The sequence below is a fragment of the Aquarana catesbeiana genome, linkage group LG02 (assembly GCF_042186555.1).
Source record: "Aquarana catesbeiana isolate 2022-GZ linkage group LG02, ASM4218655v1, whole genome shotgun sequence".
In the NCBI taxonomy this organism is placed as follows: Eukaryota; Metazoa; Chordata; class Amphibia; order Anura; family Ranidae; genus Aquarana; species Aquarana catesbeiana.
In genome coordinates, this window is record NC_133325.1 from 424,496,190 (window position 1) to 424,509,447 (window position 13,258).

The 13,258-nt window shown below is 45.7% G+C and overlaps 1 protein-coding gene across 1 annotated transcript in view; it reads left to right on the forward strand.

Annotated features, from left to right (window-relative positions):
- Positions 1-13,258, forward strand: part of MYOM3 (myomesin 3) — a 198,132-nt gene that overhangs the window by 153,839 nt on the left and 31,035 nt on the right. The window contains exons 25-28 of the mRNA XM_073615489.1: positions 113-249; positions 4,155-4,299; positions 5,710-5,769; positions 8,554-8,621. Coding sequence (XP_073471590.1) covers positions 113-249; positions 4,155-4,299; positions 5,710-5,769; positions 8,554-8,621 — 410 coding nt within the window. The remainder of the gene's footprint in view (positions 1-112; positions 250-4,154; positions 4,300-5,709; positions 5,770-8,553; positions 8,622-13,258) is intronic.

The window sequence follows — 13,258 nt, forward strand, 5'->3', positions numbered from 1 at the left end:
TGTTTAACCACATCAATGCAAACACACCAAGAATATAGATATCATTGATGTGAATGTTGTAAACACATCAATCTCGAGAGAAGTTAAAATATTCTAATATCTTTTTATTTAGTGATACAGAAAATCTCAGGCTGGAATGTGGAAGTACTGGAGAATGGGGACGTGCGCCTCTGGTTACAAGTAGAAAAACTATCCTCTGAAGCAGATTTGGAGATGATTCTTAATGACAAAGTCATCCAAAATACACCGGTATTATGTTTGTCCAACATATAGAATTATAATAGAGTATATAAGTAATCATTATAGGCAAGAGTGCAACATTTTTTTCAAGTTCACATTGCTTTATTGTATAAAGTTTTGGCGTATATACTTAGGTCAACTTTTTTAAAGCGGAGTTCCAAGGACATTTAACAATTAAAAAAAAAAAAAAAAAAATTTCTGAAGTTAATACATTGCCATGTAATACTCACGTTTTTGCCGCAATTCGTCCCCCGATGTCGGGTTTAATACCCAAAAGAAACTTATATTATTAATTGCTGGCCGTTGTCATTTTGCTTGTGGGCATGTGAAGCCCACGAGCATTTATTTCGGGGATACGGTGCAGCTGAGCGACCAGCATGCCCTGCCCCTTTCTCGTGCATGCGCAGTAATGCGCCGTACCAGCGCTGTAAAGTATACAGGTTGCCATAACAACGGGCAGCGGCGTCCAAAGTTCCCGCCCCATTGTTATGCCAACCTAGCCCTCAGCGCTGCCCACTGACTCCTGGGAAATGATGACACACATCTCCCAGGAGCAGTTGCGAGTGGAGGCGCCGAGGGAAGTGCCGTAAGGAGCCTAGGTGATGAGGAAGGAAGATTTCAAGGGACCACATAGCAACAGGCATAAAAAGGTAAGTAAAAAAAAAAAAATGTCTCCAAATATTTTTCTTTGTATTATTTCATGCACATTAATGACATTTTTTTTGGGGGGTGGAACTCCACTTTAAGTGGGTCCCCGCTCCCCTTGCCTTAAAGTGGATGTAAACCCGATTCATGAAATTTTAGCTGGGCTCATATATCTGCAGTGTTTTCTTATCTTTCTCCTGTGGCTTTCTCCTGCTCCCTAGCTCTGTTATCAGCCTGATAACTTCTGACAAGTTCTCTGACACAGGAGGTAAAAGCAGCCTGAAATTTGTGTCCTGGGAGGTTGCTATAAATAGATGAGCAGAGAGCTTGACTTGTCAGAGCAGAGCTCTGCCCATTCCTTTTTTCCTTTGCCTATGTGGAGTGGGGGTGTGTGCCTTTCATCCAATGAGCTGTCTTAGCTGTATGCCAATAATCCAATTCCCAGTGGTGAACAGGAAGGGAAAAATCTATAACAGGATGTGCACATTCTAAAGGATACAGTACATACAGATGAAGACAGCAGATATACATGTAAAACTTATGTAGGGAGATTTGTTTCATTTCTGAGTATCATCTGAGGCTGTTCACTTCACTAGGTATATGTGAGGGTTTACATCCATTTTAAAGGCAGAATAAGCATTTAAAAAAAACACCCGAATGGGGGAAAAAAATATGTTATTCTCCCTTTTCCTCCTGCCAATGTGATCCTGGGATTGGTGAGCTCTCCAAATCTACAGTGTATACAGTGTTGGGAGTGTGCTATCAGTGGAAATTTAAAGTACTCTATATTTCCTGGCTGGAAAGGGGATGATCTAACCCTTGCCTAGGTGCTGAGGACAGAAGCCAGTTGAAAGGTAAGGTGCTTTTAAAGCCGAGTTCCACCCAAAAATGGAACTTTCGCTTTTCAGATTCCTCTCCCCCTCCAGTGTCCAATTGGCACCTTTCAGGGGGGGAGCAGATACCTGTATAATCCAGGTATTTGCTCTCACTTCCGGGCATAGATCGCCGCAGTATCTGCGTCGATCCACACTGCGTCCAGGCCTACACATCCCCCCCCCCCCCCCGCTGTCTTCTGGAAGACACACGGGTCCCAAAAGACAGCAGGGACCAGTGAGATCGCACAGCGCGACTCGCGCATGAGCAGTAGGGAACCAGGCTGTGAAGCCGCAAGGCTTCACTTACTGATTCCCTTACCGAAGATGCCGGCGCCTCCACCCGGGAGCCGAGGGACAGATCGGGTGAGGACATTGCGGGCGCCCTAGACAGGTAAATGTCCATATATTAAAAGTCAGCCGCTGCAGTATTTGTAGCGGCTGACTTTTAATTTTTTTTTTTCAGCGGAACTCTGTTTTAAGCAGGAAACAGGCACTTGAAAGTGGACTTTGCATTTTATGTAATAAAAAATATGAACTACCGCACAAACACCGTGCTCAAAATAAAGCTTTTAAAACAAAAAAAGATAGGGTTGTTGTAAGCATTGATGTGTTCCCACAACACAGAATAATATGATCAAATTAATAATGCTGCACTTACTAGTTCTACAAAGTGATAAGCTAGCGGAGTCCTCTTTTGACAAAATCAGACCAATATTCTGTATTAAAAAATAAAAATCTATTATACCATGTCAGACATCCAAACCTGCAAAAACTCATTTCAGGGAGGTGGCAAACTCACCTCAGGGAGGTGGCGCTTTGTGCCCGCAAACGCCCTAACCCCCCCCCCCCCCCCCCCGTAGCAAAATATTTTTTTAATCACTTTATTAATATTTTTTCGCAGTGCTTCTGGGGATGGGGGTGGGGGTGGGTGTCAGTGGACGGTGTCAGTAGATTTTTTATTTTTAATAATTGATTTTTTTTACAATTTAATTTGTTTTGTTTTTTTTCACAATGCTTTTTGGGGGGAGGGGGTTGGGGCAGTGGACAGTGTTGGTAGGGCAGGGGAGAGTGGTGTCAGTAGTTTATTTTATTTTTTTACACTTTTTCATTTTTTAGAATTCTCTTACAATTTTTTTTTATATTTTTTGGGGGGCTTTAGTGAGATATCATTGGTCTAAACAGATCCCAGACATCTCCCCTTTGAGACAGACAAGGGGACTGAGGACACAGATTCCCCAGTCCCTTTCTCAGCACTAAAGATGAATAAACAGGAGACAGAGGCTCCTGTCCATTCATAAACTGAGTAAACATAGCTTACTCTGCTCAGTAATCACAGGACACAGGACACAGGAGCGATCTTGCTCACTGTGTCCTCTTATTAGTTCCCCCCACAGCTGGCGGGAGAGGAGGGGAGCCGGCTGCGGTGGACGAGGGGGAGCGGAAGAGAACAGGGGGGTGGAGAAGGACATGGAGGGGGCTGGGGGAGGAGCACACAGAGCAGCTGGGGATGATCGGAGTGGCTGGAGGGACAGCTGTGATCACCGATCTCCCTGTATAGCTTTTTAGCCGTCAGCTGCGGGAGACTTGAGATGTCACCTTCCGGGAGACTTGAGATGTCTGCCATATGCAACAACAGTGTGTTATTGATGTTAAAACGCTCTTAGGGTAATCAATGATGTACCCTTCCAAAAGACACTCTCAGGCTGCAATTTTTCAATATACAGTAAAACAACAATGAAATTAGTGATAGTAAAACCACAAACATAAAAATAATCCTACAGAAGATAAGGGAAACTTTTTTTACCATATAGTTACATAGTCAGTCAGGTTGAAAAAAAACACAAGTCCATCTAGTTCAACCAATAAATAAGATAAATCATACAATGCCATATACACAATCCTTTGCCCACAGTTGATCAGGAGGAAGGTGAAAAACCCCAGCAAAGCATGATCCACTTTGCTATAACAGGGGAAAAAATTCCTTCCTGATCCCCCGAGAGGCCATCGGATTTTCCCTGGATCAACTTTACCTATAAGTGTTAGTACCCAGTTATATTGTGTACAATAAGGAAAGAATCCAGGCCTTATTTAAAGCAATATACTGAGCTGGCCAGAACCACTGGAGGGAGTCTATTACACATTTTCACAGCTCTTAGTGTGAAGAAACATTTTCGGATTTGGAGATGAAACGATGAATCAGCAGTGTGATGATACCATCTCTTCATTCAGTGCCAAAGCTGAATGAAGAAAAGGGGACATCCATGACCTATCTAGGCTATGAGGCTGAATTGTGTGAATCAAAAGGCTGTCTAAACACTTTTCACTGCACTTTGGAAACAGCCACAGAACATACTGCCATAAGGAATAAGCCCCGTTTATCTTGCTTTTTTACAGAAACGAAAAATAACATTTGACAAGGAAAATGGACTTATTGAAATAATTAAGGAAGACTTTGGTAAAGAAGATAAAGGAACGTACACTGCAAAAGTAGTAGATGGAAAAGCATCAAACCAGCTCAGTGTTACCCTTACCGGGGAAGGTCAGAAACCACTGTATATGTGTGTACAGTGCCAGTCAAACTATTTTATACCAACCACGAAGAATAGTGGTTGGGCACTAGCTTACAACTGTATGCTGGTCTACGTGTGAGGATATGATTGTTCAATAAAATCAGTATTTCTATAAAAGGATCACATCCAGAAATCAGTTGCACTAAACAAGTCATATTTCATGATATGGAACATACCATACATACTGTGTCCCTGACCTCAAGGAGTTTACAGTCCACATAATAGGGCCAGTGTAGACAGGAGCCAATTATCCTACCAACATGTCTTTGGATTCCTAAGAAAATCCAACTGAATTTGACCAAACTGACCTTTTCGTTGATGTGCTACATATAGTTACATATACGTAAATAAATATATATAATATATATATATATATATATATATATATATATATATATATATATATATATGTAAATATATGTGTCATGTGACAACACTGAATAAATAACACTTTGCTACAATGTAAAATAGTGTAAAATAGTGTGTTCGGCTTGTATAACAGTGTAAATTTGCTGACCCATCAAAATAATTCAACACACAGCCATTAATGTCTAAACAGCTGGCAACAAAAGTGAGTACACCCCTAAGTGAAAATGTCCAAATTGGGCTCAAAGTGTCAATATTTTGTGTGGTCATTATTATTTTCCAGTCTTAACCCTCTTGGGCATGGAGTTCCCCAGAGATTCACAGGTTGCCACTGGAGTCCTCTTCCACTCCTCCATGATGATATCACGGAGCTGATGGATGTTAGAGACCTTGCGCTCCTCCACCTTCCGTTTGAGGATGCTCCATAGATGTTCAATAGGGTTTAGATCTGGAGACATGCTTGGCCAGTCCATCACCTTTACCCTCAGTTTCTTTAGCAAGAAAGTGGTCGTCTTGGAGGTGTTTTGGGGTCGTTATTATGATGGAATACTGCCCTGTGGCCCAGTCTCCGAAGGGAGGGGATCTGCTCGGCTTCAGTATGTCACAGTACATGTTGGCATTCATGGTTCCCTCTCAATGGACTGTAGCTCCCCAGTGCCTGCAGCACTCATTCTTGAGTGGAGCATGTTTACAGTGATCACCAGAAGCACTAGATTTTTGTGTGAAATGCAAGTGGAGCACCTTATATTATTGCACACAGATTTATTATTCCTTTGGGATTAATTCCTTTCTTTGGACTTCTGCTTGAGCTTATAAATTTACAGGGCTATTGGTTTTTTCACCTCTATTTTTGATACTGTTTCAGTGATTCATTTATTACTTGTTCATTTATTAATCAAATACTCACAAACTGCTGCTTGTGTTACGTTTTTGTCATCATATAGTGAAAATGTGACACACTGACCAATGTTTCTGACACAAACATATTTTAATTATTTTTTTCTTTTTCTAAGATTTTGATAAAGTTTATGACGAGTCCGAAAAGAAGAAGAAGGCATGGAAAAAAAAACAAGGTAACTATGCATAGGTATACTCACAATACTAATTATTAAAGAAAAAGACCACGCTCACAACCAAGTATCCATCTAGAGACAGAACAGCGCGCCATATGTTCTGATAAACAACATAAAAGTTCAACAAACCAAAAGCCAGTGCTAAATCTCAAAATGTCATGTTGAAATAAAATACTGTGTGGTCTTATACTGTGTACATTGTAGGATCGTATGTGTTTTGAACATGCGTTACACCTGGGCATGATATTTTTATTTCAACATGATTTTTTGGATTTTAGCACTGCCTTTTAGTTTTTTTGTTGGATTGCCGGGAAATGCAAGGAGAAAGTCTCTGACCCTTTTTTAATAAGACGGACGCTTGGAGCAGCAGTTTCAGAAACCCAAAAACTCACTGGGGTTGATTTACTAAAACTGGAGAGTGCAAAATCTGGTGAAGCTCTGCATAGAAAACAATCAGCTTCCAGTTTTTTATTTTGTCAAAGTTTAATTGAACAAGTTGAAGTTAGAAGCTGATTGGCTACCATGCAGAGCTGCACCAGATTTTGCACTCTCTGGTTTTAGTAAATCAACTCCAGTGTGTTTTCCGATGTGTAGCGGTTCCATTAAGAATTAATGGCACCCCTGTGCATTTGCAAAAGAGCAGCATGTTTTGCCTGGGGGTCGGGGAACACACATACTGTATATGTCAACCTAGGCTTACTGTGAATGTAGTTTTGGAATAATTGTACATTTTTAAATGTGCATGCTCTAGGCAAAAAAGAAAAATTTCATTATATTTGCCTTTCCTCGTTTAGCGGGTCTGGATGAAATTTTAAGGGCTTTTGATCAAAACTAGTTGAGTCAATGCTGGCAAGATCAAATGCTCTGCAGAACGATGTTTCAGTTTTGGTACAAACGGTTGAAGGAAATTGTACTGGTTTATGGCAGATTTGCTGTTTGCACTGATTATGCACTCCAGCTTTGCCCTTTAAACTTGAATATGTCCATAAAAATAATTGAATAAATCTTTTTTTTTATTGAAATATACCCTGTATACAGTATGTCAAAATGCAGTGAAAGCAAAATAGTGTGAAAAAAGTTTCAAACAGAGATGACTGATTTAACAAGTACTCTAACAAACATGGCCCCAAAGGGCCTCAGCTGTTACATGCTTAAAGTGATTGTAAAGTCTCATTTAAAAAAAAAATAACAAACATGTTATATTTACCTGCCCTGTGCAGTGGATTTGCACAGAGCAGCCTGGATCCTCCTCTTCTCAGGTCCCTCTTCTGTGCTCCTGGCCCCTCCCTCCTGTTGAGTGCCCCCACAGCAAGCAGCTTGCCATGGGGGTACCCAAGCCGAGCTGCAGCTTTGTGTGTCCATTCAGACGCGGCGCTGCAGTTCGGCCCGCCCCCTATTTCTCCTGATTGGCTAACTGACTTTGATTGACAGCAGCGGGAGCCAATGGCGCCGCTGCTGTGTCTCAGCCAATTAGGAGGGAGAGTCCCGGATGACCGAGGGACTCCTGGACATCGCTAGATAGAGAGGGGGCTGAGGTAAGTACTAGAGGGGCTGAGGGGGGCTGCTGCACACAGAAGGCTTTTTATCTTAATGCATAGAATGCATTAGGATAAAAAAAAAAAAAAAACCTTCTGCCTTTACAACCCCTTTAAGGTAGTTGTAAACCCTTACATATACCCAGTGAAGTGTTTAGCCTCCCATATTAGTTATACCTGTTTATCTGCAGCTATCTGTCCTCTACAGCTTTATACAACACACAGTATCTGTCAGCATCTCTCAGCAGCAGAAAGCAGGAAGAGGGGTTCTGAATTCACACACTGCACAGCTAAGGGAGAAGAGCTGTGAGCCCTGATTGGAGGGGAGGGACACCCTTCCCTCCACACACTACAGAGAACAAGCACAGCTGTGGCTGTCAATCACAGACTGTGTGCTGGAGCTCTTCTCCCCCACCACCTTTTTATCTCTGATGTAGGGAAAATCTGTGAGAAGTTACTCATATAGATAACAGAGAGAAATCACACAGCTTTAAACAGAGACAAGTACAGTACACAGTATAAAAGGATGTGCTTTGTTCAGATTTCATATCTGAGGTTTACAACTACTTTAATCTCTTTTCTCCTTATCACACCAGTGTAAGCAACACCAGTTGAAAGAGGTTTTTATAACTATAAGGCTTGTTATATTGTGTGCGGCATTTGTGTATAGTAGATGTCACATGGGCCTGATATACAGCATATTCTGCAATAGAGCTCAAAGGAGTTTAGCTACACTCTTTGATGTATCTGAATATATTTTGGATGTTAAACCCATAAAGGAGTACTGCAAAAAGGTACCAAGGTGTCCAACAAAAATGACAACAACAGGAACTATAATACTGCCAGGGTGCTTGAGCAGTTGCTGCAACAGTTATTTTCTTTAAACAAGATCTGAATGACAGACAACGGTTTTAGGCACCCCTGGAAATAGTATGATTAGCCCCGACCCCTGTCACAGTCACTTTTACTGGACAGCATAATCTGCATGTAAATGTGAAGAAAAAATATAAAGGCGTGTGAAATAAAGACGAAATTCATAAACTGAACATTACCATTATATATATCAACCAAATACAGCTACCTAGATACATTTTTTTTGCATTTTTGGATCTTAACTCAAATACGGGCATAAATGATCTAATGATGAGTAATGGGAATGTCACAGAAGACACCATAAATAGCTCAGACACAGTTCACTATTTTGCCAGGCCAATCCACAAACTGGTTAATCATGTCTATGTCCTGCTAGGACCACATTTTGAGGAGCAGTTGCAGTGGAAGGTCACAGAAGACTGCCACGTTATTATGATGTGCAAGGTATGACATTTTGTTTATTTTTATGATCATTATGAACATATTCTAATATGAACAGTAATCTACTCAGCAGGGTCGTCTTAATAGCATCATGGGCCCCTGGGCAAAGTAATGCTCTGGGGCCCCTACAATGGAGACAGCACAGACATCGAGTAGGTAGGAGGCAGACAATCGGAGCTTCCCCTTTTTTGATGGAGATTCACAGTAACTACATAAACAATCATTCTGTACAGCAAAGAAACAGTAGGAAAATACTACATACATAAAGTAACAAAGCAGTCCTGTGCATATAATATATCTGCTAGATTAATGTCTCCCCAGCACTATGGCCCCTTTACACCCTAGATATCCCCCCAGCACTCTGACCGCTCTACATCCCAGATATCCCCCCAGCACTCTGACCTCTCTACACCCCGGATATCCCCCCAGCACTCTGACTCCTCTACATCCCAGATATCCCCCAGCACTCTGACCCCTCTACATCCCAGATATCCCCTCAGCACTCTGACCTCTCTACACCCTAGATATCCCCCCAGCACTCTGACCCCTCTACACCCCAGATATCCCCCCCAGCACTCTGACCCCTCTACATCCCAGATATCCCCCCCCAGCACTCTGACCCCTCTACATCCCAGATATCCCCTCAGCACTCTGACCTCTCTACACCCCAGATATCCCCCCAGTACTCTGACCCCTCTACACCCCAGATATCCCCCCCAGCACTCTGACCCCTCTACATCCCAGATATCCCCCCCAGCACTCTGACCCCTCTACATCCCAGATATCCCCCCAGCACTCTGACCTCTCTACACCCCGGATATCCCCCCAGCACTCTGACCCCTCTACACCCCAGATATCCCCCCCCAGCACTCTGACCCCTCTACATCCCAGATATCCCCCCCAGCACTCTGACCCCTCTACATCCCAGATATCCCCTCAGCACTCTGACCTCTCTACACCCTAGATATCCCCCCAGCACTCTGACCCCTCTACATCCCAGATATCCCCCCCAGCACTCTGACCCCTCTACACTCCAGATATCCCCCCAGCACTCTGACACCTCTACACCCCAGATATCCCCCCAGCACTCTGACCGCTCTACACCCCAGATATCCCCTCAGCACTCTGACCCCTCTGCACCCCAGATATCTCCCCAGCACTCTGACCCCTCTACACCCCAGATATCCCCTCAGCACTCTGACCCCTCTACACCCCAGATATCCCCCAGCACTCTGACCCCTCTACATCCCAGATATCTCCCCAGCACTCTGACCCCTCTACAACCCAGATATCCCCTCAGCACTCTGACTCCTCTACACCCCAGATATCCCCTCAGCACTCTGACCCCTCTACACCCCAGATATCCCCCCAGCACTCTGACCCCTCTACACCCCATATTTCCCCTAGCACTCTGATCCCTCTACACCCCAGATATCTCCCAGCACTCTGACCCCTCAACACCCCAGATATCCCCTCAGCACTCTGACTCCTCTACACCCCAGATATCCCCCCAGCACTCTGACCCCTCTACACCCCAGATATCCCCCAGCACTCTGACCCCTCTACATCCAAGATATCCCCTCAGCACTCGGACTCCTCTATACTCCAGATATCCCCCCAGCACTCTGACCCCTCTACACCCCAGATATCCCCCCAACACTCTGATCCCTCTACATCCCAGATATCCCCTCAGCACTCGGACTCCTCTACACTCCAGATATCCCCCCAGCACTCTGACCCCTCTACACCCCAGATATCCCCCCAACACTCTGATCCCTCTACATCCCAGATATCCCCTCAGCACTCGGACTCCTCTACACTCCAGATATCCCCCCAGCACTCTGACCCCTCTACACCCCAGATATCCCCCAGCACTCTGACCCCTCTACACCCCAGATATCCCCCCAACACTCTGATCCCTCTACATCCCAGATATCCCCTCAGCACTCGGACTCCTCTACGCTCCAGATATCCCCCCAGCACTCTGACCCCTCTACACCCCAGATATCCCCCCAACACTCTGATCCCTCTACATCCCAGATATCCCCTCAGCACTCGGACTCCTCTACACTCCAGATATCCCCCCAGCACTCTGACCCCTCTACACCCCAGATATCCCCCAGCACTCTGACCCCTCTACATCCCAGATATCCCCTCAGCACTCGGACTCCTGTACACTCCAGATATCCCCCCAGCACTCTGACCCCTCTACACCCCAAATATCCCCCCAACACTCTGATCCCTCTACATCCCAGATATCCCCTCAGCACTCGGACTCCTCTACACTCCAGATATCCCCCCAGCACTCTGACCTCTCTACACCCCAGATATCCCCCAGCACTCTGACCCCTCTACATCCCAGATATCCCCTCAGCACTCGGACTCCTGTACAATCCAGATATCCCCCCAGCACTCTGACCCCTCTACACCCCAGATATCCCCCCAACACTCTGATCCCTCTACATCCCAGATATCCCCTCAGCACTCGGACTCCTCTACACTCCAGATATCCCCCCAGCACTCTGACCCCTCTACACTCCAGATCTCCCCCCAGCACTCTGACCCCTCTACACCCCAGATATCCCCCCAACACTCTGATCCCTCTACATCCCAGATATCCCCTCAGCACTTGGACTCCTCTACACCCCAGATATCCCCTCAGCACTCTGACCCCTCTACACCCCAGATATTCCCCAGCACTCTGACCCCTCTACATCCCAGATATCCCCTCAGCACTCAGACTCCTCTACACTCCAGATATCCCCCCAGCACTCTGACACCTCTACACCCCAGATATCCCCCCAACACTCTGATCCCTCTACATCCCAGATATCCCCTCAGCACTCGGACTCCTCTACACTCCAGATATCCCCCCAGCACTCTGACCCCTCTACACCCCAGATATCCCCCCAGCACTCTGACCCCTCTACACCCCAGATATCCCCCCAACACTCTGATCCCTCTACATCCCAGATATCCCCTCAGCACTCGGACTCCTCTACACCCCAGATATCCCCTCAGCACTCTGACCCCTCTACACCCCAGATATCCCCTCAGCACTATGACCCCTCTACACCCCAGATATTCCCCAGCACTCTGACCCCTCTACATCCCAGATATCCCCTCAGCACTCAGACTCCTCTACACTCCAGATATCCCCCCAGCACTCTGACCGCTCTACACCCCAGATATCTCCCCAGCACTCTGACCCCTCTACACCCCAGATATCCCCCCAGCACTCTGACCCCTCTACATCCCAGATATCCCCTAGCACTCGGACCCCTCTACACACCAGATATCCCCCAGCACTGTTACCATATACCATACGATATCCCTTGTATTGTGACCCCACTACATCCCTGATACCCTCTACACTGTGGCCTCTCTACATCCCTGATACCTCTAGCACTATAGCCACTCAAGCTACCCCAAGCATTGCTACCCCCTATACACCCCAGACCCCCCCCCCCCCCCCTCAGCATTGTTTTCCCTATACACTCTTGATATCCCCCAGCACCATTATTCCATCCATGTAGTACCCCCTTTTCCAGTGGAGATACAGTGCATGTTAACTTTTGGCCATGTGCCCACCTCCAGCACTGGACTCACCTATACCAATCAAGCAGGCAGAAAGAGGGGCGGAGGAGGGAGCATCCTTCCGGGCATTCTAAGCCCTTCGTTGCAAACAGTGCTGGACAGCTGGACTCTCAATGCTGCCGACTCAGCAGCTCCCACTCCAGCTCCTACCCCACAGCCTTCGAGTTCCAAGCATTCAAGCTGCATGGAGCGGGGTCAGAGGATCACTGGTGCTTTCGCCCTGCCCCTCCCTGCTGGCTGTGAAATAATAGGTATCGTTCTGCACAGCACGGCGCACCGCTGCCAGCCTGCCTCCCCTGTGTATCCATCACTCTCAGTGCCATTATGGGGCCCCCAATTTTGGGGCAGCGTAGGCTCAAGGAACAGCTGCTTTGGGGAAAGTGCAGGGGCCCCCTATGCAGCTGGGACCCCTGGGCAGTGCCCAGGTGTGCCCACTTATTAAGACAGCCCTGCTACTCAGTAAGGCCCATGTCACAGTTGGGTTCCTGTCGCAGACAGAACACCTGTCTATATTTTATGGATTGCTCCCTTGCTGGCTGGATCAGTGAAGTCTAGTAAGTCATCAGGAGGAGAGTGACATCTAACTCATCTAGCTGGTGAAGGAGTGACACATGCAAGCAGGTGAGTGTGTCATCTCTCTGCTGTGTCCTCCTTGGCAATCCTGCCACTAGCAAATGCTTGCAAGCGTCAGGATTGCAATTGTGACATCGGCCTAAAGTTATTTGGCGCTCAGATGCCCAATGCCATTTAGAGTTGATAATTCAGATTAGGGTGATTGTTATTGAGGTGAATGATACCTTTTGTTTTATTTCTCAGACATTCCAAAGCCAAGATAGTTTGTGCCTTTACCTTTCACAAAGCTAAAGCAAGGTGCCACTCTTTTTCAGCAGGATCACACAAGTATTTGGTTATTGTACATTATAAAGAGTGTATCAATTGACCTGTGATTTCTTATGGAAAATCAGATAAATCAATCTCTGAGAAAAAAGGTGCAGCTTGCTGGATGTCTCTAGAGATTAACACGTATCTATGGTCAAAATTTA